Raw genomic sequence first — 24,680 nt, forward strand, 5'->3', positions numbered from 1 at the left:
ATCCCACTCCCACTGCTGAGATATCCTAAACATCCATGTATATAAATCTAATAGCATCCAGCACCATCTATCCATTTTGCTTCCGTGCCAACACCAGTTCAACTCTGAATGAACACAGTGCATTTTGAATCTCACAGTGCAGTTTGGATGGTACTTAAACTGTTGTGGGTTGCAGGAACGGTCACAGAGGGCAGGCACTTAAGACAATGTTTTCCTTGGTCCTGTGCCATGCGCTTTCTGCTGAGTTATAATGCTCTTTTGTTTCTCTGTGACCTCATGTCAAATATAGAATTGCTCAGGTTGGAAAAGGCCTTCAAGATCATCAAGTCCAACTGCAATATATTTTGGGCATTTGTGTCCTATGGCTCTATGGTTTAATTACTCAGTGTGGCCTCCTCTTCCTCACCGGGGCTGGGCTGAGTGGTGACCTGACAGTGCGGTGTGTCAGTCCCAAAAAATTGATTCCCAACCATTTCCTCTCTCATCTGTCATCGACTGCCTGCTGCCCTCAGACCTGATCATTCCACAGGCAGTTAGATAGAGCTTGCTAATGAGGGACCTCTGAGTCTTTGCTCCTATTTCTGGCTGTCAAGACCAGTCTGCTTCTCCTAAGTGCAACTGCTGCAAAATTAGCCATTCAGCTCAGGGAAGTCATTGCTCTTTCTGCCTTTGTAGTCAATGGGAAGAGAAGGAGAGAAATTGATCTCCCCAGAGCCGTTCATTCCATTCTAAATGAGACATCTAAAATAGGCAGGTATGAAGCCAGTAATTCCAGAAAGTTGATTTATCTTTGGCCTTAGTAGCATAAAGCTTTCCTTTTTTTTTGCCAGCTGGAGCCGACTTCCATGAATCTGTCCTGAAAGTGGGCCATTTTTGTCTGGGAAAATGCGTGTCTTCTTTGTCCATAGCAGTTCATTATTGATAAAGGCTCATTGTCGATGCTTACCAAGGAGGGAACAGAGAGGCAGAAACACTTGAAGATTAATCTGAGACCTTTAACTCTGTGTCTGCCTTTTGCTGCCTGAGTGACAGTGAGGGAAGCCTTAATCTGATGTAGGAGCTGAAGGAACAAATGTGAACGGCTCCAGTGCCCCCCATGCAATTACCTCTGTGAGGAAGCTGTGAAAACCAATGCTTTACTAACTTTTGTGTCATGATTAAACTTTGCTAGACAAAGTTTATACATAAAATATACATAAATTTATTCTTCTATATAAAAATGTTTATGTTTTAATGTTACACAGTTATGACTGTCTGTTTGATAGCAGTAGGCAGCCTTGGGAACTGTGTAGGCACGTTGGTCAGCATGTGGTGGCCCCACACACTTTGTGAGCCTTGAAGATCTGTAGTGAAGGCATGGAAGCAGAAAAGCTCTACACAATTACGATGTTGGTGTTTTACTACACTTTCACTGGTACAAGAACAAGAGAATAACAGCACAAATCCATCAACTGAGCCAACCTTTGGAAGCCAAGAGGAAAGGCCCCTCACAGGACTACAAGGAAGAAAAAGGTCTATAGCTTTGCTTTGTTTGAAGTGTTGATGGGGGTGGATTCCTTTTGGTGATGAGCAATAACAGAATAGGCAACAGGCAGAAAGTGGAACACGGGGAATTCCATACTAACACAGACAATACATACTAATGCACTGACAAGGGAGAACTTCACTTTCAGAGTAGAGCACTGGGACAGTCTGCCCAGAGAGACTGTGGAGTCTTCTTCTCTGGAGCTATTCAAGACCTTTCTGGACACATACCTGTGTGACCTGCTGCAGGGAACTGCTGTAGCAGAGGGTTGGACTCCATGATATCTAGAGGTCAGGGGGTTGGACTGCAATGACCTCTAGAGGTCCCCTTCAGCCCCTATAATTCTGTGATTCTGTGAAATTGAGTGGAGGAGTTGATGAGGGAAGCAGGAAGCCACATCATGGAATTGTCTAAAAGAAATGAAGGACCTTTTAGAAGAAAAAAGAATAAAATAGTATACTGCGAATGGTTTTGACCTGTATGCTCCCATGAGTTTCCATGAGTCCCTGACTTAAAGGCCGTGCTTGAGTCCCAGCAAACACTGCCCATGCTGACAGTGCCTTTGAGGCAGGCGGAGATAAAAGCCACAACTCCCACCATCCTCACCTCCATCCTGGCCAGACTAGAGCCACCTACACATAGCAGCCATCTTGCCTAGTCGTAGATGTGATCACACCAACCCAAATGGCCTCCTGGATCACAACCACCCCACCTCCAGGCTGGACATTACCCACGTGGCACAGCTGCTCACACACGGGATGGGCACCGCTTGGTGTCCTGGTGACACCAAAGTAAGAGCACAGCCTCGCAGCCAGGGCCTGACAGCTTATGGGGTCTGACAGCTTATTATGGCTGTGACAGCGAGAAAAGAACCAAAGCGCTGCACACAAGTTCTGTAAAGAAAATGTTTTATTTAAAGTGTTAAATACCATCACCAGAATGAGTTTGATTTACATTAGTTGGTGTTCATTACAGGCCTAATCTGCCCTTTTTTCTTTTTTTTTTTTTCCCCCAACTGTAATTCCTTTTAACTTTTTAAAACATAGTATGTACAAGACAGCAGTGATCACTGGAATAGTGCTATTTACATGACTAAACCATAAGTAGAGTTGCAGACGTGTGACAATTAAAAAAAAAAACGAAACAAAACAAAAAAAACATTATTATTTTTATTTCTTTTTTCTTTCTTTTTCTTTTTTTTCTTTTTTTTAAAATAAATACTGCATAATGACAAAGTATGTACAAACCTTCCATGCACCGTGTCCTTGACTGTAAAACTGGGAATAATCAGTATAGGGTAATGAACACAGCGATGTGTGCGCACATCTCACAGGATCAGGAAAATGGTGGTGCGTTTTTCTTTTACTCTAGGGAATATCGTAGACTGCATGATGATAGCATTGGTTTGCTGCTGGTAGACAGGAGTCTAAATCATTCCAATACATGTAATTTTACCAGTCTGATCATTAACTTAACAACGACCCATTATATAAACTCTGAAGACAAGACACAATCTCTCCATTTATATGATATTGCACAAAGTAAAAGGCCATTTAAGTGATACCGTTATTACTTTTGCCCTCTAATGAGGCACGTATGATTTCTCAATGGGAAACGTGAATAGATTTTTCAAATAAAATCAGAATAATTCTCTGTGGCCTGAAAGGTAAATGCAAGGTGTACTTCAAAAGTTATTGCAAGGTTAAAATATTAAACCTTTAGTAGGTAATAAAGGCATACAAAGACCCAGAAAAAAAACAACCAAAAGGGACGTTTTATTATTAAATGTTAGCCAGTTACATTCCCTTTAAATCATGTAATTTAATGAGAAGCTTGAACTTGCAGCACCACCCAATGGCAGTTACTGTGTCTGCTACAAAAACCAGGACTTGGGAGATCCATTGACTGCAACGAGGGTTCTGGTAATGGTGTCAAATAACTGCCTGAGAGGTACCCATAAGCTTTCTTTAAGGCTATTTACGAATCAAAGATTGACATTTTTGACCGGTATTACCTAACCATCTCTTTGCCATCACAAATGTAGTTTATGAAAACTGAACCTGACAGCAGAACTGTAAGAACTCGTCATCTTCGCTGCTTTTATAATCCCAAGATTGTAGCAATTAATTTGGTTTAGTGCAAATAAAACTGTTTAAATTTATCTCCTAAAAATCAACGATTTACTTCATTTTTCCTCTTTCCAAAACCCTCAAGAAATGATACTTCAACCCTTGAATGAATGATGCTGGTGCTGAAAAGAAATTTATTGAAGACATCTTACAATGGCCACATGAATCCAGTATTTTGCTGTAGAATCCAATTTGAAGGTGAGAAAAAAAATGAAAATAAGTTACCATGCACTGTACAGTAAATTGCAAAAAGTTCAAATATCTTTTTTCTTTTTTTTTTTATCAAATACATGCTGAATTACATTAATGTACTCCCAAGCCATGTTGCAAAATCCTTTTCAACATGCTTGAAAAAAAGTTCTTAAACAATATTTTTTTTTTCTCAAATAATTCAGAAATGCAGAACAATCTGCAATCCTCAACCAAATATGGGGCGTAAGAGAGTAGTAAGTAAGTCAAAAGGTAGCCATTTTAGAATATGATGATCATCCTGGGAGGCGGAGGGGGAAAAGAGCGAAAGGAAGGAGGGAGACTGAAAGAAGGAGGAGGTAAAAGAAGTGTACAATTTGCACATTATGTTGAACTTTACAAGGCTTGTACCTTTTACATTTAAATAAATTGAATATATTACACTTATTTCTTGTCACATAAACAGAATTTTAAATATTTGCTAGAAATTATTTTTTATTTTTAATATACGTCTGCAAAAATACAGACCATGGTTTAAAGAATGATAAACGTGGTGTGTCTTTGTAATCACCCTGTTGCATTCTCTTCCCTTTAAAACCATGCACTAGTGAAATTTATTTTTAAAAATAATATAAACTGTTGAAAATGGCTGATTTATTCTTTTGTTGTTTGTTGTTTGTTTTTTTTTTGCAAGTTGCAGCCCCAAGAAAATAATTTAAGTGTTCAGCTAAATCTGTGTCCATGCAAAAAAGTTGCTTGTTTAATTTCATACAGTACAGTATATCCACAGAATTTTATTTGTCATAAGTCCATCGTATCTGGGGTTTCACTGCATCTATAACTGGATGTTTGAAGCCCGCCGCTTTAAGTCTTGAACCTTTCTGATGTGAAGAGTTTTCAGATCTCAAGTAACTGTTTCGAATGACAGCTGACTTTTTCCAGCATCCTTTACATTCTTCTTTTCTTCCAATGATGTCTGCAATTTCACCAACTTGTAACATGGCTTCACGGGAGGGTAACTCCATTTCTGTGGCATAACCAAGCTTTAGGAGGGGAGGGCAGATAAAGAAACAGGAGCAACAAAATAGATATGCCATTGAAAAGGACTTTTGTTGCATGAAACAGATTGATTCTTTTAGTTTAGTCCATGGCTTCAGATTGGACCAAAACTGAGTGTCCCTGAACTCCAAACCTATCAGTTCTTCATGACTTCAGTCCTTCACCTGAGGGCCTTCTGTAGGGCACAATGTGTGCAACTTCCTTGAGAACACAGGATCGCGTTGTAGCCCTAGAAACAGGCTCAGAAGACACAACATTAAGCATGCAGTGTTACCAGGGTTTGCGACCTGTAATTTATTTATTCTTTTTTGTAACGCTGGTTGCTATGACAACAGTTTCACAGCTGCTATGAGCGAGCATACGAAGGTCCTGTTGAACTTTCAAGAGATGATTGGGAAGCTCTTCTGGTGAGAGGAGCTAAAGTTGGGTCTACTAGGGAAGAAGGAGGGAAGAGTTTGAACCACCCAATCACCATGTTGGACAGGTCCAGTTCATCTAAAAGTATCTGTGCCACTCCCATAAAGGATTTGTGATCCATACGTCCATAGTCTCCCCATACGATTATCTGTTAGCAAAGGAAATACACCAAAATAGAAATAAATCAGTAACAATGTCAAGGACTTATCTGATCCTTCAAATGCTTCCTTTTATTTAATTATATATAGTAAGGATTGAACTATTCCACTGCTGATACAGGTTAGTATGGCATATATTACCAAGATACAGTGGCAGAGATGAGCTCGGAAGTAACTGAGTAGTTATCCATAATTCCAAAGAAAGCCCACTGAGATAAGAAGCACATGTAGTAAAGGCAAAATAATCTATAGCTAGCTTTTCCCTAGCACTTTCTACTTGCTAATCATCAGTAGGTGTTACTCCGGTATTTCTGTACTCAACAAGGCTTTGAAATAGTAAAACTTGCCAAATGAAGCATGAAAGATTTTTGTGAATTTCTCAGTGAGAACTGAACAAGTGATGTTCTCAGATTAAGAACAGCAATGCAAATTACCTGTAAAACTTTTCCTTGGGGACTTTCTTCAAATGATAGAAGTTGCTGATAAAGCGGTTCCAGCGTTTTTCTTGCTACCTTTGTTTTCTTTTTGGCTATGCAGACTCCATTTTCTAATAGATACACCTTTACATACGGTGCTGACAAAGAAAGAAAAATAAGTTCGGACTTTTCCATAGTAGATGTAATATTCTATCGAAGTATGCTAAATTTTGCCTTTTACTGGATATATAACTTGTTTGAGCAGATCTCCACAAGCAATAGTAACATTTATTAACCTGCAAAGAATCTCTGCATTTTCTTTATTTTTTCCCTTGTTTCATTTTTTTCTTTACTTCCTTTTATATGTCCTATTTTTAATTAATTTATTTTTTTTTTAACAGTTCAGATTTTGACCTGGAAAAATCAGATATTCATAGAATGGTTTGGGTTGGAAGGGACCTTTAAGATCACACAGTTCCAACCCCCTGCTATAGGGCAGGGACACCTGTTGCTCACAGCCCCATCTAGCCTGGCCTTGAACACCCCTGAGGAGGGGGTTTTCACAACCCCCTGGGCAACCTGCATTCCTATACATGACTGTACTGTACAGTGTGCAAAATAGGCCTGTTAAGTAAACGAATGACTTGCACCGACTTTGGTGAAATTTGGATCAATGCTCCAAATTGTTAATAATTTAAATAATCTACAAGGTGAAAATTAGTGAAGAAGAGACTCTGACACAATTTCTATTTTGGCATAAAAGCTCGCTAAAAATATCAGCCTATTGTCCTCTCCACAGAATGTCACAGAACATGAGATTATAAAATAAGGAATAAGTATCACCTAGTGGTCTACTTTTCAGAGTAGGTACCTTTTCCACACCTCTTGTCGATTCCCTCTTCACTTCTAAGACTGTTATATCACCTCTTCAGTGTACACCCCAATTCTGAAGAACCACAGAATGGTTTGGGTTGGAAAAGACCTTAAAGAACACCTAGTTTCAACTCCTCTGCCATAGGCAGGAACACCTTCCACCAGATCAGGTTGCTCAAAGCCCCAATCCAACCCGACCTTGAACACTTCCAGGGAGGGGGCATCAACATTTCTGGGCAACCTGTGCCAGTGCATCACCATTTTCATAATAAAAGATTTCTTCCCTATATCTAATCTAAAAAGAGGACACTCTTTTAGTTTATAGTCATTACCCCTTATCCTGTCACACACACTGATAAAAGAGTCTCATTCCAGCTTCCTTGTAGGTCCCCCTTTAGATACTGGAATTCTAATTCCCAAGACTTCATTTGCAATTACTCAAATACTTTTGTGCCTTCTGGTAGCACAGAGAACAGCCTGTTTATTTTTCTCCTGAAGTACTGTTGAAAATTACTTTTGTATGCACTCCATGCTTTTACACCATTTCAGTACGTTTCTCTGTTTCAATGAACTGTATTGTAATTTGCTGACACAAGAGTTTGCTAAAAAAAGGCACCGAAGTTGAATTGTAAACCTTCAGAAGTTGGAAAGTTTTTTTGAATTCTTCTTTTTTTTTGCAGTAGAACAATATTCATTGTGCCAAGACTCTTCTTCCTTACCTGGCAGTGTCTTTGAACCTGGTTTTACAACAAGGCCACGGGCTCGGATAATTTCTACTTCCAACTGTCCTTTCTTGTCCATCATTCCTACCTGGATATCTCCTAGAAAACAAACAAACAAAGAAATTCTAGAATGAATATTTGACAACTTCTCTCTTCTGAATTCTGCCTGTAAGTACGATCCAGACTTGAATACTACTTGGCAATTGAATACCTATTCTCTTCACTGCTACTTATGTAACAAAACAATGAAAAAGCCCTGCAATAACATCTCACCTCCCTTTTCCATTGCTCTTACTACTTCAAATTAAATTCTTTTAAGAATTTCAGAGACATAAAGGCAGCAAGGGTATTAGTACAAAGCAGCTCTGCAAAACTGCTTAGAACCATTTCATTCTTGCTCTAGTTTATGAAAACATCTGAAAAAGTACTTCTGAATGTATAGAGTGTGCGGGCATGATAATAACAACTACTTAAATTCTCATTTTTGTTTAGTACTACCCACTAATTCAGAGAAAGAATAGGTCTCACAGCCACATTTCAAAGATGCAATACTGAACAACACATAACAATTGAATTTTTCAAGACATCTTTCTACTTTTGAATATCCTTATGAAAACCCACAACTATGTTCAACTCTGGCTCAGAATACAATTCTGGACTTAAATAAGTTGTTCAAAATCATATGGAAAATCTTTATTTAAAGAATCTATTTAATTTCTATGTTCTAATAACCAGACTCAGCATATTATATTTATAGAACTCAAATGCTTACCCATTGACGGTGTTGCCAATGTCTGTCGCCCTACAAGCTGGGCAGGACCAAGTCCATCCAGAAAATCACTAAACTGGCTGTCTGCAGCCAACCTCACACCAGGGAAAATCAAACTGAAAAAGAATGTTGGAAATAAAATCAGTAAATACTCTTGAACTTGCCTTTTGTTTTGGTTAGTTTTCTAGACTTTTGCCTTTATTGTTTATATTTTTGGTAACGCTGCTTACAAGCTGATCAGCAACTGCCTGAGAAAACAGTAATTTTCTACATGACCAATTAAAAGAAAGATACAAAAAAAAGTGCGATTTGTAATGACCAATCATAATTGAATGTCCATCTCAAGTGCATACAGTGCAGCAACTTGAACCAGTACCAGTTTAACAATATACCAGTAAAGGTATATTGCTCAGTGCCATGAATACCAGTAAAAAAATCAATCCATGATAAGACTGGGCAGTCTTGGGCATGACACAGGACATTAAAATATATGACTGTCTCATATGTCTGCCCACATACATTTTCAGGATTAATTAGCAGATCCTTTGAGAAACGCCTTATTCCAGTGAACAGAACCTGGAAATGCTCTAGAAATTCTTGGCTTTGCAAAACAGAGGAAGCACTCTTGAAGGCAGAGGCTTTCAGAAGAGAAATCAACTTCCTTGTGTTTAACCCACAGCACAGCACACACTGCACTGCGTGTCTCTGACCCACCAAATGTCTTTGATGGAGCTGCAGAAAAGTTCCTCACACTGCCTTTGTGAACCATGGAAGGCTCTCTTGGTCACAGGAAGAAACTTAGGCTTGGTCTCCATGCAACCCATCAATGACACCAGCTTGTGGGAGCGATTCTGACTGAACAGGACCTACAGCATTCACCTCACTTTCATCTATCAGTTTTGCAGAGAAATGCTGGGTGACCACAGCAATGACTACAGCTTACTTTCCCTCGGAGCTGTAGCTGTTCATGCTCCCATCTGTCGACTCCCGGCTGGCCTGGCGGGTCATCCAGTTTCTCATCTCCACAGCTAGCCCTGTCTCAGTGCTCCTCTGGACGGTGCTCCGCAGCTTCTTACCCCCTGCCTCTGCAGAGACAAAAGAGACATCTCCATCACACCATGGGCATCTGCAGATCTTTGCTATGGTCAGGGAACAGCCACTCCGTGCTGCAGCAACAGTCAGTGCCAGATTGCTGACCTGCACCAAATCTTCCATTTAAAAAACATCACTATTTTAGTAACAGGCAAGCAGCTGGAACACTCAGCATAAGTGCCTTTTAAAGTACCTTTGTTTTGTCACCACCAGCTTTTCAAGGCAGACCACACACACAAAACCCAAGTCTGGCTGAGGAGGTAACCAGATTTACAGTAGCCATAATCTAGTCAGTTTGGAGTATGTTTTCCCTCAGTGATTCAATGAGAATGCTGCCATTATGTCAAAACATGCAGTGCCTGAGGAACATTCTAATCCAGCAGAATTATTTTATTTAAAAGCATCGGTCATTATCTGCTTAATCAAATTACAGACATCCATTAGTGAGGACAGTAAACAACAATCCAAGGATCCTTCCCATTCTTTATTCTGTATTCCCATTTTTTTCATTCCACTTGCTGCTTTAATTTAGTCCCAAAAATGACAGTAGCACAGTCTGAAACTTTATTTCCACCTCCAAGTGTCACAATTTTTTGCATCCACTTGCATAGCTTATTTATAGTTGTAAATGCAGCACGTTGATAGACAGCTTACATCCCAAGGAGGACCTCTGAACTCTGGAGCTGGCTTAGAATAAGAGGACATACTGCAAAAGGAAAGGGCTGTGGACTTCAGAAGTCCCTCGTGGCGTCATTCTGTCCTACAGGCTGCATTATGGGTTGAGGTATTCAACAATCATATCCCAGTCACTCCAGTAAGGAAGGATACAGACTGGATAAAGAACACGGGGATTTCAGTGAGGTGGGAAACAGATAGCCCAAACATCTTGAAAACCCACTGCCCCTTGTCAAAAAATGGGACATGTTAAAATATTCATCAATAATGAAACATTTCTATGTAAGTATTATGAAAGACTAATTCATGCCTTGTAGTCATATTGCTTATTAAAAGACTTCTACACATTCCTTAAAAGCCTGGGGCCGCCAGTACAAGAAAGACACAGAGCTCTTGGATTGAGTCCAGAGGAGGGCCACTAAGATGATCAGAGGGCTGGAGCAACTCTCATATGAAGAAAGGTTGAGGGAACTGGGCTTGTTTAGCTTGGAGAAGAGAAGGCTACAGGATGACCTCATTGTGACCTTCCAGTGTCTTGAAGGAAGTGTACAAACGGGAGGGGTTATGACTGTTTACAAGGGTGGGTAGCGATAGGACAAGGGGGAATGGTCTTAAACTGAGACAGGGGAGGTTTAGGTTAGATTTCAGGAGGAAGACTTTCACTCAGAGGGTGGTGACACACTGAAACAGGTTGCCCAGGGAACCTGTGGATGCCCCATCCCAGGAGGCATTCAAGGCCAGACTGGATACGGCTCTGGGCAACCTTGTCTGGTGGTTGGGAACCCTGCACATAGCAGGGGGTTGAAACTAAATGATCATTGTGATCCTTTTCAACCCAGGCCATTCTATGTCACAACTACTTCTGAAAATGCCATTATCCAGAACAATAAATACAAATCAAAAGACACAAAGCTAACATGGCATATGGAATACGAAGGACAGAAATCAACAATTGGGTTGTAGTGTTCCAAGTGTCTGCTGCTCCAATTTTTGCGTTAAACTAATGAAAGCTGACAGTTGACTTCCAACACTGGTCCTGTGTTGATCTAAAATCCAATCATTCAGGTCAAGGAAACATTGCCACAAACTGCCTGGAAAAAAACATTGTCTTGTAGAGAAGGGACATAAAGATATAGTTACATGTGAAAGAGACACAGCTCCTGAAGCCCCACGCTTTTTTGTTGAGGTATTGTTACAGGATGCTACCCTTCCATTGTAAGATGGCCTAACTTTCGTTTTGTTCAGTCCTGTTAAAGAGTGGCCATTTTCATTCCATAGACGGGAATTATACAAAGTTAACGGAATGACTCCGTCTTACATGATTCGTCAGGTTTTCAGAGCATCTTTCAGATTTGGGTGCTTGGGACCAATATGAATTTGACTATGTAATATATGAAGTATACAGCACCCTTCACCAATTAGCAAGGCAGAATTTTTTTCTGAACTCGAATGCAAATTTTGCATTGCCTTCACCCTAGCAAAACGTTCACAGAAAAAAATCAACGCAACTGTTTGCATATCAATTTACTGAGAAATTAGGGCACAACTACTGCAATGCAAGTCATAGCGGCACGTGTTTCACCAGCTGTTGTTAGCATCCCTCTGATCCAGCGTTTCTTTCCCACATTAATTTTAATTGAAATAAGTACTCTGGTTCACAGAAAGACAGGCCAACTGCTGAGAAGGCGCAACTTGTTTACAGCCTGAAATTGAACATGCTCTGTAGACCCAAATTTAGTATAAATGCGGGTGGTAAACAGGAATTACTTTGACTCTAATACTGAACTGAAGAAGGACCAGTACGAAACTATGTGACTATTTTCAAGCTTACAGCAGAAAAAGCCACAGCTCTCTGATAGTGTCAAAAGAGAAAGATCTGACCTTCCAGCAGTAAGGCTCCTAATCATGATGCTGATGTTTCTTGAGAACTGAAGATTTTAACAGCAAAATGGCAATTTAGAACAGAAGTACAGAAGAAGCCCCACCCAGCTCACAGACAGATTCCTGAGCCGATGCTTTAGAGTTGCACATTCTTTCATATTAAGCTTAGCTAAACTGATATTTAATGCCTGCTATCGATTATTCACACTACTACCAATACTTTGTTCATGTACATCTATTTGTCATTAAAACCCTTAAAATGTTCCAAGTAGCAATAAAAATGCTAAGTAGTTTCTCAAGGGAGTAGCCCTTGGTGCCATACTTCCAACTGCAGCTGGTGGAAGACCGGGCTGAAGGTCTTACCAGTCATTTAAACCCAAGCTGTTTTCCCTCATCCTTGCCTAGAAATTAAAACATCCTCAGTGATGTTGACTCGCAATAACTTGCGTGGCTGCACTCCTTACTGGATTCAGCCTAGAAGTAACCAACGAACAATAAAAAGTTGTTATTTTTCTTCTAATACTGACCGTTTCACAAAACCAGTTCTGAAAACAAATGTACAGTTCAATGAGCCCTACTGAGGGGATGCCACTCTCTAGCTAGATCAATAACATGGGGGTGCATCTGCCATTGACAAAGAAGTAAATATGTAATTGGCGCCGCTGTAAAATGGCAGCCTGGATTTGTAAACATGAAGTATTTATACACACACATTCACTTCACACACTGCTTTTAACACTTCCCCACCTCCTAAATGGAAGGATGCAGAAATGAGAGAACCAGTGGAGTATTTTGTTGCTAAGCATGTTGCTGACCACCTGCACTGGAAATAATTTTTTCTCACAATTTACTCAACTCTAATGAAAAACACTGGAAACGTTCTCCAAATTAGTATAATCTAACCACCCTACAGAAATTTCTCTTAAGTCCTCATCAGCAAATATGGGATATATTATCTGAAAAACACTAGCTCAGAATCTTATGGCCATATTGCCAGGAGTGGAATAAATTATGAGAAATAATTGCTCTGGCATTTATGAAAGCACATTCATTCCTATAGTTAATCACACTGTTAATTTAACTAATGTGGTTACTGCAAATAGACTCCACAGGCCACATTTTCTAAATGACATGTGGAATTATTCGCTCCCACAACTTGGAGTGCAAATCATTTGCAAATTAGCGATGCGACACTTCCGAAATGATCTTCCATGAGGGCAAGTTGCAATCCGCAGTGAGCAGAACAGATCACCTTCTGCAAGCAGGGATCTAGCCAGATGGAAACTGCTGCCAGTGGGGGAAAGCACAAGGCCTCAGCTTGCTCTCAGCAAGCGCTGGATGCAGAGTGCTGGGAGGGGACACTGCTGGCCTGGGTCGAACCCAGCTGGCTATGTTGGTCTCCATCAGGTATGGGATCTTGCAAAACTTGCATGGAGTATGGGGCAGCTATGGATTCAGAAGTACTCCTGTGCTCAGGGGGCCACTGCCTACCGCAGCATGAAGGCTGGACGAAATTGTTTCAGTATTTCAGCTGAACTCAGAAGACTGAAGAGACCATTTTTCAAGAGCAAAACTCTGCAAGTATCTGAAAAACTGCTCTGGGCATGATTTAAGAACACTTGATCCTACCCAAGATAAGGGGACAGGGTAGCTGTTGAGTCCCCTGACACACACAGTTCCTGACCTGGCACAGCCTGAGTCTTGGCTGCACTGAAGCAGGCATTTAGCTCTTGTTTAAGCACCGCAGGGAACCACAGCTGAGTGGTTTCTTTGCTTGCATTGCCCACAGACCCCAGATAATTCCAAAACAAAATTAGGATCTACAAATTTAAGCAGGATATGGGAAACCCAGATTCCACTGTCACCTCGATTTAAGTATTTGAGCCTATCTTACTGCTTCTCAAAAACAGTGCTAACCGCCGGCTTGTTAAGCATTCCATTACAGTCATCCCAATGAAGTTTCTCCCTAGTGCATTATGCGAGCAGCTCTGAAGCCCGAAGAACAGTGCCAGGAGTAACCATAACCAAGGGGCTTTTCTTTTGCACTTGTAATTAGGAAGGAAGGACCTGTGCTCCTTCTTTTCATGTGTATCTGATTGTAAAACGCTGAGCAATTCAGACTGGGATGGGAATGTCTGCAGTAGGAACCCACAGCAGTGCTGCCCTCAGTATGAATGCACTTTAGAATGGATGCAGCCAGGTGGGCAAAGTCTGACAGAGCCTAGACTTAAACAGCCTCAGTCTGCATAGTGCTCCCAAAGTACTCTGGAAATAGTCCTATAGGACAGGAAGAAGTAACTGCCAAATGACAGAGCCTTGCAACCTCTGCTCAGAAAAGACTTTTAAATGTCTTGGGAACCATCATTAGTTTTTCATTTTTAGTCAAAAAATCCTTTTTCACTCTTGCCCTGTGCCTTTCTGTTTCCTTTTCTTGGCTCTGGTCACAATGGAAGCATGGGTAATTAAGGATAATTAAGACAGTATATAAGAAAAAGTGAAAGAAAGACAGAACCAAATGAAACAATCAGCTGCAAAGCTTGAGCTTCCGGTCAGTACTGGATGTAGAAAGTTCTGGGTCCCATTCTCAATGAATTCCCATATTCAGGACCCAAGAAGCAGCCACCATGAATCTCAGCTGTTTATGGGATAAGAAGCTTAGACCAGGCTGCAGCATCCTTTGCCAGTATTTTACTTCCCTTTCACAGCAAGACTGGTCACACTTTCAGTCTGGCACAGATCCCCCTGGCTTGCTGTTGCCACATGATGTGAAGTCAGTTCATCACACCCAGCTCCAGAGCAGTGTTGTTGTTTAAGGCAGGAACCTACTCTTTATTTTCTCCCCTATTTTAACCTGTTCAAAATCATATTCTGCCACTTTAATTCTCCTGCTCTGTTCATGATCGTTCTCCTGCTGGTCCTAAGTGACACTTCAGCAAATGTTTAAGAGCATCAGAAAATAAAAACTGCTTTTGCCTGCATGGGGCATCAGTTTAGGCTTTTCAGTGCTTACAATCCCAAAAGCTTTTGAAATATTTTTACAAGACTCAGGTGTTAACAAGAGCCATATTGACCATATAGTGGTAATTACCTTAATGTTCCTAAAATTCCTGTATCCCTTGTATTATTATACACTGGTGAGCATGTTACATGCAAAATGACCAAACTGGTGCCTCTGGCAGCTCTCAACTTGTTTCCAATACCTGTGTTGGGTAGCTCAAGATCCTGGCTGTGCATGTACAGAACCACAGCAGGGAGGTTTGCTGCTCAGCCATTCCCTTAGCCAAGAATTACCCCTGATAAGAGATCCTACATGCTGAGAGCTGTCTCAGGGAGCCTGCCTGGCTGCCTGGAGGCACTGCTGGTGGTCCTACCACTCTCAGGTACTTCCACACCTCTGCTGGTTACGAGGCCCTGGCTATATAACAGCAAACCGGCTGTGCAGCCTCTTGGTTGGCTCCTCCATTTTATAGATGCTGAGTACAGATTTTGACTGCAACATTAACACAGCAGGGGATGTTTTTAAGTATAGCGTAGAGCAATATACTTTACAGTACAAACTGAAGCAGCAAATTCTTGTTTCCATACATAAACCCAACTTTCCTTAGTATCTCAGAAAAGACACTTTTATCTCCTGTTTTGTTTTGCACCTGCATATCCCTTGTACTGACATCAGCAACTGCAGTCTCTAAAGGAAAAATCTTGGGCTTTTATCTTTTTACTCAGTCCTCTCAGCTTTCCAGCTGACCTAATGACACATCCATACACCTCATTAAAAGATACAGCAGTTCAACTGTCGTGTGATGGATATTTACCTAAGTACATTTGAAATGGAGCAAGCAAAATGCTAAGCTTGCCCTTCTGAAATGGTAACAATATAACCTTCTGATTTTATGTGCAAATAAGAGAAAATATTTCTAATATTTTTTAATTGCCTACTTGGCTCATAAGGAGATCAGGACAGCTCTCTTAAGGTTATGCTGTGGGGTTTTTTTTGACTGCATGGCCAAGGACAACACAACTGTACACGACCACTTAGGACTCCAGCCCTGCTGCAGAAGTTTCTGCCTATATTTCTGATAGGACCACAGCATTGTACTCAGAGGACCGATCAGCCAACAGCCTTCTACAACTGCTGGAAGACCAGACACAAAGACATGAGAATGGAAAACTCTGATGCCCCATGTACCAAGTGACCTGAATGAGCAGTACCCTCAAGTAGGCAGGTGATATGAGTGTTCTGGCAATTTAAACCCACCAAGCCCAACTTTGTGTATGTTCTGGAAGTATCAGAATGGTAGAATTTTACATCCACTCTGTACATCTTGTACAGTAATGTACATGACTACAAATGTGCAAAGCAGTGAGAAATCAACCTCATCCCTAAGCTATTAAAAATCTGAGAAAACAGACCAAGCAGTTTCGTAGCATTACATTCCATTTTTACATAATATTTACATTAGGAATCACTACATAGGTACATAAGTTCCCCACAGGAAATCATTAAGCCTAGCCTTTGATTTTGCCACTGACACAGGATGATCATCTTGAGTAAAAATAAACCATCAAAACTGCAGTTCTGAGTTACAACACCATTATGTTTACATGCAAATGCAGTTTCCTGGATGATGAACATTCTTGGGCACACACTGCAAACAGTTACTCCATGTAGTGCCAAGAGCAGATTACAACTTCTGAAACAGTGAGGAGTGTTTCTATAATGAGGAGCTTAGAAAAGCTTCTTAATTTTTATTTTATATGAATTGAGAGATCTTTTCTAAATATGTAGTAATTCTAGCAATGCCATTCTTTAACTCAATTCTATTTTAGTATAGCGAGTGTCATTACATCCATTATCAGAAGGATCTGTGCAGCATTTTTGAATGATGTACCAAGCGTGCTGAAACAATTCAACATGTTCTATTAGGACTTAATGAGACAGATGATGCCAAGTAGTTGGATGGCTACTGAGATTACACAAATTAGAAACAGATCTTCCTCCTAGCTTTGTCTGAGTAATGGTACCATAGAAATATCATTATTTAAATAACCACAGTTTCCAGAACTCTGACATTTCACACTGTAATGACCCATTTCCAAACTACTGCTGTTAAACATTTAGATCCAGAATTGAAAAGGTGGCAACCCAGCATGGCACTGCTCTGACTGTGCTGTTGACCTCACCACTGAGAAATGGCAATTACAGTGTGTAGATGTAAGTCAGGCGGCTTTTTCAGGTTGATGGAGGTACCACCAGGGATGAAACCTGCTGTACACTGTAGTTCCATGGTGGCTGCTGCAGCCATGCCCGAGCCATCTGTCAGCTGTTCAGGTAGATGCTGCTGAGTAACCAAAGCTTGGAAGAGAAATACAACAAATGTAGAAGAAATACACCATTAAAACTCTGCTTGGCATATCCATCATTTAGTCAGGTTGTACTTCAAATGATAATCCTTCTGCAATCTCTTCTACTTTCCCCTGTAGTTTGTTCAGTCAGTTCCCAGATTCCATGTGTTTTTTTTTCCAGCCACATTCTTTACTTTGCTCATTATTCCTATGCTTCTTATTTAAAAGGTATCATCCACCTCAGTATTTACATCATTTATCACAATAATACCTGGTAAAATCACCTGGGACTGAAAAAAGGCCAACAGAAATTGCTGGAAATGACTTACTTCTCTGCTGCCTCTGCCCTGGAATCAGCCAGAGATGTGGGACCGATGGGAGACCCCAGTCCCACAGCATGGATGGAGAAGCAGACTTAGTGCAGTGTTCAAGCAGCAAACATGTAAAAAACTACCAGACATAAACTCTGATGTTATACAGATTTATCCTCCAAATGAGCCATCCCATTGCTGCAGGAGATAGACAGTAAACAGTCTCCAGTGTGTTAGCATCTATCAAGCCTACAGTCCTTAAAGCTCTGCCCTTTACAGCTGATGCTCCTCTGTAGGGCAGTATACCTTTCCTTCATTTCTCCACCTTCAATCTGCCTATGCACACTGCACATAAACAAGGTCATCTTTACCAGCAAGGCCAAAAAGTAGGCCAATTCCCCCAAGAAGATGCAGTTATTCTCATTTTCGTCACTGCCTGATATTCTTGCTACTACTTTATTCCTTTTAAGAGGATAACTACTTTATGTGCAGGATTCTCTTCACTTTAATAATTACTGCGTTAATGAATTTATTGTTACTACTTCCCCCATTTTCTATTTCTGGTTAAATTATTGTCTGCTTGTTATTGTCTACTGGGACCTCCAGAGGGACAGTGTGGCCTAACCACAGAACAGAATCCAGGAACTGCGCAGCTTTATTCCAGCTCTACAAGTGAGCAGATGATTAATCTGTGAGCAATGCCACTGAAACCAATAACAGCGCTCAACCACACAGTTAAGTGCACATTTAAAGAAGTCTTGATCATTCACTAACTAGCATCAATGGCAACATTCCTGCTTGCATCTACGTGGGATTGAACAGTTCAAGCGAGTTGAATTCTACCAAGTTTTCCAGATAGTTGCCAGCTGGAAACAACAGCATATAATGTTTCAGTTCCCACTGAACCCCTCCAGCAACATTCAAGTTATCTCTTATAGTAGACATCATTATGCAGAACTGAAATGTATCTTCTCCTCAGCTAACACAACTCATTCTTGCTATTTTTGGCATGATTGTCTTGGGCTGAAGAACATTCTGTGGCTTTTTTTTCTCAATTGCCTTTTGTTTTTCTAATATACTGGGATACCAAGATTCTTTCCAGTTTTTTTGTTTTTTTGTCTTTTTGTTTTTTCTGAATTAATTTGTGCCTTAAATTATCGTAAATTATCTCTTGAATTGTCTTCAACACCTGCAAAGCATTTGACTTTCCCCTTGAATCTCACAGCTTCAATATCACTCAAGAACTCAGTGCTTTGGCAAAGATATGAAATTGAAATATAGTCCCTCTTGGAGGGTGTATTTCTACACACAGGTCTCGCCACGAGCAGCAGTTCCATAGCTGCACTCCTGACAACCTGCCATTTAACAGCACATTCCATCATCCAAGAGTAAATGCCAGGCAGAAGTGAATGTAAATAGAGCACGAAAAGGAAACTGTGGCACAAATTTATTACAGCAAACAATAGACATGGTGTAATGTGAGGAAGTACCAAGTTAGCAGTCCCACTCATAAAAACAGACATAGGCTTTCTACTGACCACACACGAGCTGAACCTCTGCTTATGTTTCTCTGTGTGGGATACCTGTCTTTCTTACTCACAAGAATTCACTTGCTCAAGCACATTGTCCAGTCAGGCACAGGAAAGTCTGGTAAACTCAAATCCACTGCTTTCCAATTTGTCAAATCCAATGCTTTCCAATTTGTTATGTGCACAAAACTTAGCACAAAGGATGTCACAAACATGTACAGTGGAAACTCCCAAGTTATTTACTGACAACATTTCCTTTAATCTCAACAGAACAGGGATTCAGAGACCACATGTGAGGTTCAAGATGCTTCAAGAGCTGCTTTGGAATGTGCCCTCTGCACCCAACACCTCTCTTCAACCATGTTCCATATGTAAATCCTTTCCAAGCACAAGTGGATGCCATTTCTCATTCTGCAATACAGAATTGTGCCCTTTATGATAAATGGAGCTAACAAAATAGGCAAATGGCACGCTGTGTACACCTTGACGCTTTGGTAAAAGACTTAATTTGCTCTGGTACCATATGAAGAGACAACTCTGAGTGTGCCCAGGCAGAAGTAAACCAACGATGAGGATTTTCCAATGTCGTTTGCTAGACACAGGTAAGAACAATAAACTCATTTAGAAATAAAAAATGCGGACAAATCTGAAGGACTCCTGTAACCAACCAGCAGAGTTTCAGCTCCCTGGGCTGTAAGCCTGGCTGACCCACAGCAAGTTGATGCCTGTCTCTAGGCTGAAGAACTGCAGCTTCTTCACAGCTTCTTCAGCACAGTGTAGCTGTGATGGCAAGGCTTCTTTAATCAACTGACACTCAAATGTACCTTCTTGCTCACAGTGTTCTAAAAATGGCTTCTACATTTCTTTCATTAATACCTCTATTGAGCTTCAGTGATTTCCAAATCTGAAATTACGCATTTCCTTCTGTACCCAAAGCGATGTCCACGGGCCAGTGTGTTCATTTCATCAGTCAATGAACAGTAGTCTTTAAGGGGGTACCACAAATAAGTGCCCCAAAAGATAAGATTTTCTATTCGTATTAAAAGTGTGGTCGAGTGGGAAGTGTAAAAGCAGTCCCATTGCAGGTTGTCCTTTTTTAACCTATCCATCACACACGGAAAGAATTACTTCTTGAGGGTCATCCAGAGAAATAACTACCTCTTGAGGTTGTGTAACTTACGAAGTGGGCTTAACACTTTGCTTTTACAGATCAAACTGTAAAAGAGCACTAAGTACATGAGCATGTGAGTGCACATGCCATACCAATATTGGAGCTACAGAAATATAACTGCATAAAAGCATTCAGAAGACAAAAAAAATATATATCCAACTTGAGGGCAGGGGTGACTTGCAATAAAAAATCCCACTGTGTTTTTCTCTTGATAGTCTGAGATAGGGCACCAGGGAAGGGAGCTCAGCTGCAGTTACCTGGATGTCTGGAGAAATTCATCTGCGTAGGAATAGCACAGCAATTGTGTCTCTAGTTTTCATTTGCGTTACACACACTCCATTTTGAAGCGTACCCAACAGGTGTATAGGATCATAGGACTTAGATCAACATAACATGTAAAAAAATCAGTATGTAGACTCTTGTCACTACTTGCTCAAAAAACTTGTCAGCACTAACGAAAAAAGAACTGATGTAGAATTACCATTAAATTATCAGATATTCTCTAATGATTTCCATTGAGTTCAAGTTTCTTCAGACCAGTGAACAGTTTAAGACTCAACGATCTCAAGTGAGCAATAAAGTTTTTCCTAGAGAAGTAAAGAAAACAGACCAGAACAAAATAAATCGATACTGTGAGTCCACACAGGACTGATGCAATTACTGTACAGTCAGGAATGATAAGACAACCACTCTGGAATGGACAGAAGAATAATCTTGGAAGAACACTAAAGTATATTTAGTATCTTTTATGATACTATCAGTCCTTTAAACATGTGTGGTTTAAGCTGCAGAGTTTATTAGTGTGTCAGAAGACCAAACAAAATGCCCTCTGAATCCTTCCCTGCAGCCTACTGACATTTTTTTTGCAGTTCACTTCCCTGTTTACAGCAGGGAACAGACGAAGCACAGGACGACAGCACGTTTTGCCCCAGAGAGCAGGTCCCTGTATCTACAGAAGGAGCCAACCTGACGTGTGCTGAGCAGGAGCCCAGGGACAGGCAAGGGACCAACCTCAGTAACAGCATCAGGAGAGGTGCTCTGGGATGAGACTGTGGGGGCTGCTGCAATGGAAAGATCAATGGAGACATGTGAGGTGTGAGTACAAACCTTTGCCACTGCTTGGCCACTGATGCAGAAGGCGACAGAGTGCTGTGTGGGTGTTAGAAATACAGTTATACACCCATAGCTGATGGATATTTACCTGGTAGCATCACACAAATACAGGTACCTTAATTTGACCTTGCTAAACCTAACCAAAGTGCTACATATACAATTATCCTTAATGGAATTAAAAATCCTGAATTATTTCTGATAAACACTAAAAAGACTCTTGGCTTCTACATGTAGATCTACCTGACCCACCACGTGGTTTTCCTTACAAAACACAAGTTGCATCCCAGGGAGAGTTTAGTGTCACGCCTTGGTTCGCATCCATCATTGATACAACATTCCCAGCGGTAAATGTATCCCCCGGGTTTCTGATTAGCCCCATGCGCCCGGCTGCACACAGAACCCATCCCGTTTCTCTTTGTTGTTCTTTTTAGTCCCGGTCCCGCAGCAACCCGCTGGGTTTACGGAGAGAGGATTCGTGTGAGCGGCACGGTGTGCTGCCACCGCCACACTGCTGCTCCCACCGAGCACTTACACGGGCAGCGTACTTTGACAGGGGACGCCCGAACGTGCCCACGTACTGACAGAGAACTGCCCGTCGTTTCTTTTCACCACGAAGAAAGCGATAAAGACGAGAGCTCTCTTCCCCGTTTCTATGTAATCAGCGCCTGTGAAGTAACTTCATGCCCGCGGTGATGCTCAGCACCGCCCGTGCTCCTTTCCCCCTCTCCAGCCGCCGGCACCGTGACCGTCCGACGGGATCGGATCCCCCCGGCCCCCGCGCGCCCCGGAGCTCCCCCCTCACCTCCGTCCTCCTCCTCCAGCGAGTTCATGCAGGGGAAGTACACCGCCAGCGCCTCGAAGGAGGCGGAGAGGCTGCTCCGGCTCTGCGACCGCTGCATGCTGCGCCCTCCGGCCGCCGTCTGCCGGCCCATCTTGGCCGAGCGGCACCCGCCCTTGGCGCGGTACAAGAAGCGCGGCGTCTTGGCGGCGGGAGGGCGGCGGCGGGGCCGCGCCGGGGAGCGCTGGGCGGGCTGCGCGCCGCGGAGCTCCGCTCTGCCCCGCCGCCTCTGCCGGCTGCCGGGCAGCGGGGCTGCCGCTCCGCGTGAGGAGGCGGGGGCGGGTCGGCGGCCGCGGCGTGAGGGCGGCCGGCGGGAGCAGCGCCCGGAGCGCCTCAGGCAACGGCGGAGAGCGGTGCCCGGCGGGAGGGAGCCAGAGAGAGCGGCGTCCCGCAGGCACCGCCCGCAAACTTTGTTTCTCCCCGCCCCAGCCCCAACTCCAGCCCTAGCTGTGCAGAGCCGGCGAAGGGAGGGAGGGAGGGAGAGAGTGGTGGGGGACGGCCGAGCGCTGAGGGGGCCGCTGGCTGCGGAGGGAGAAGCGGCTGTGGGGGGACCCGGAGCCCCTAGGCGCCCAGTGCTGGGCACTGGCACACCTGCGGCAGGTGGCCAGCTCCGCCGCCAGCTCTGTTACAGAGAGGCTGAGGCTGGCCATCCTGCGTCCGCCCCAGTCTGTGCCCCTCTGGCCCACCCCTGCTCCAGCAGGCTCCCACGGCCAGACGGCTTCTGAACATCCCCATGCAGGCGACCCCACAGCCTGTGGGCAACCTGTGCCAGTGCTCCGGGACCGCACAGCACCGCAGTGCTGCCTGGTGCTCTGAGGGAGCCCCTGTGCCCATTGCCTCCCGTCCTGCAAATGGCCCAGCGGCCCGTGCCCATCAGCTCTGTGAGCCACAGCCAGGTCTCACTGCTCCTTGACTTCTTTCTTTGCTAATACAGGGATATAATTTCTGAATTCACTTGCTCAGAGCTACAAAGCAGTAAGAAACTAAAGCACCGGATGTCATTAAAAACAGCTCCAGTCTTCAGCAACATCAATAACTTCTTCCCCCTGGTAGTTCGCGACAGTGCAAAAGCAGGACCAAACCCTGCACATGGCTGTTTTGTGACTGATGTTAACAGTGGTAGTAAACAAATGCATATGTATTTTTTCCCCAGTTTTCTTTCAAAAAATCCTTAACTACCCCCAGGTAACAGTAAAGGATATTCAGTTTGATCTAACAAACTGCACAATTTGATGCTGACTGGAACGCTTCACAAATAATATAAATACAGTCACACCTGCAGAATACTTCACTGAATTATAGTTGAAGAACACCACTTAACAAATAAGCATGGACAATCCCCAGAATAGTTCCTGTGCTTTGCTAAGGAACAAAAACTGATCAGAAGCTCAGTAATAGAATTCATGACCACTCAATCTACAGGTGAAAAATGAGGGTTTTTTTGTGAACTACAATGACAGCTATTTTCACAACACACACAGTATTTTCATGTCAAGAAAACTGAAATCAAGTATTCGTAACACCAAGTGTTTCAAACACTTATCTGGGGACAAGATGAATCCTCTCTTCCTCTCCAGTAGCAACAAACGTTGGCCAGCACAACCTGCCTGTCTCATTCAGGCATATTCTAAATGGAACGTTTAATTGGTGACCCTACATGAATTGGTGAGTTGCTAAAATACTGTGAAGCAAACATCTCTAGATAATGATTATAGCGATGATGATAGCAACAATAATCTCTATTATGACGTTACCACATAATCGGCAAAAGCACTAAAACATGTAGAAGGAATTGCTGAAGATATTTTTTAAAGGGTTAACTCTGAAGTTTTCTATCTGCAAAAACAACAGCAGAAAACTGCCTTCAACATCTTCATCCTTGTCTGACATGGCAGAAAAATCACTGCATGTGGTTTGATACATCGGAACAACCATTCCTGACTTCATTTGAGGAAGGGATGCACACTGCTAACAGGCTGCTTCACTGTCAGTGAGTGGCCTCAGTGGGAATTCAGATGTGGCCTCAAGGCCATGCACAGAGCTGGGAGACCTCATGTCTCCTTGCCATGCGTAATAAAATCTATAATATTTTATATACATGTATATAATATTATAGTATATAAATCATTTTCTACCAAGACAATCACTTCAAATGCTCCTGAATCATTTTAACTGCTACTTATTGGTTTGTGTCATCAGTTACAAGTGAATGAAAGCCCTGTTAAAGGAACTGCATCCAAACTCTAGCAATTTCAGTGCTAGATATCATGACAAAGCATGAGATTGCCAGGTATTTTTTTTAAATTTCTGATGATTTGTTCAAAGAACGGTACATTGCATGAATCCAGGTCAAGCAGAACAAGGTCAAGCATCTGCTATAAATGTATGCACTATCCTGAGGCAATCCCATTTGCAGGCTTTGACATACCATCAAATATTTTGGTGGCTAATCTACAGAACCAGGAAAGCA

At 42.2% G+C, this 24,680-nt stretch overlaps 1 protein-coding gene across 50 annotated transcripts in view; it reads right to left on the minus strand.

Moving 5' to 3' along the window:
- Nucleotides 1–2,424: 2,424 nt before the first annotated feature.
- Nucleotides 2,425–24,680, minus strand: part of RIMS2 (regulating synaptic membrane exocytosis 2) — a 425,424-nt gene continuing 403,168 nt past the window's right edge. For 49 of the 50 annotated variants that reach the window (XM_072327906.1, XM_072327921.1, XM_072327930.1 and 46 more), the window contains 5 exons: nucleotides 9,201–9,342; nucleotides 8,261–8,373; nucleotides 7,486–7,587; nucleotides 5,912–6,051; nucleotides 2,425–5,467 (listed from right to left, as the gene is read on the minus strand). In XM_072327906.1, the coding sequence (XP_072184007.1) occupies nucleotides 5,249–5,467; nucleotides 5,912–6,051; nucleotides 7,486–7,587; nucleotides 8,261–8,373; nucleotides 9,201–9,342 (716 nt within the window). In that variant the 3' untranslated portion in view covers nucleotides 2,425–5,248. Of the gene's footprint in view, nucleotides 5,468–5,911; nucleotides 6,052–7,485; nucleotides 7,588–8,260; nucleotides 8,374–9,200; nucleotides 9,343–22,174; nucleotides 22,393–24,680 lie in introns of those variants that run through there. The other variant, XM_072327927.1, reaches the window with a different exon arrangement.

This window comes from Excalfactoria chinensis, chromosome 2 (genome assembly GCF_039878825.1).
Source record: "Excalfactoria chinensis isolate bCotChi1 chromosome 2, bCotChi1.hap2, whole genome shotgun sequence".
Lineage (NCBI taxonomy): Eukaryota > Metazoa > Chordata > Aves > Galliformes > Phasianidae > Excalfactoria > Excalfactoria chinensis.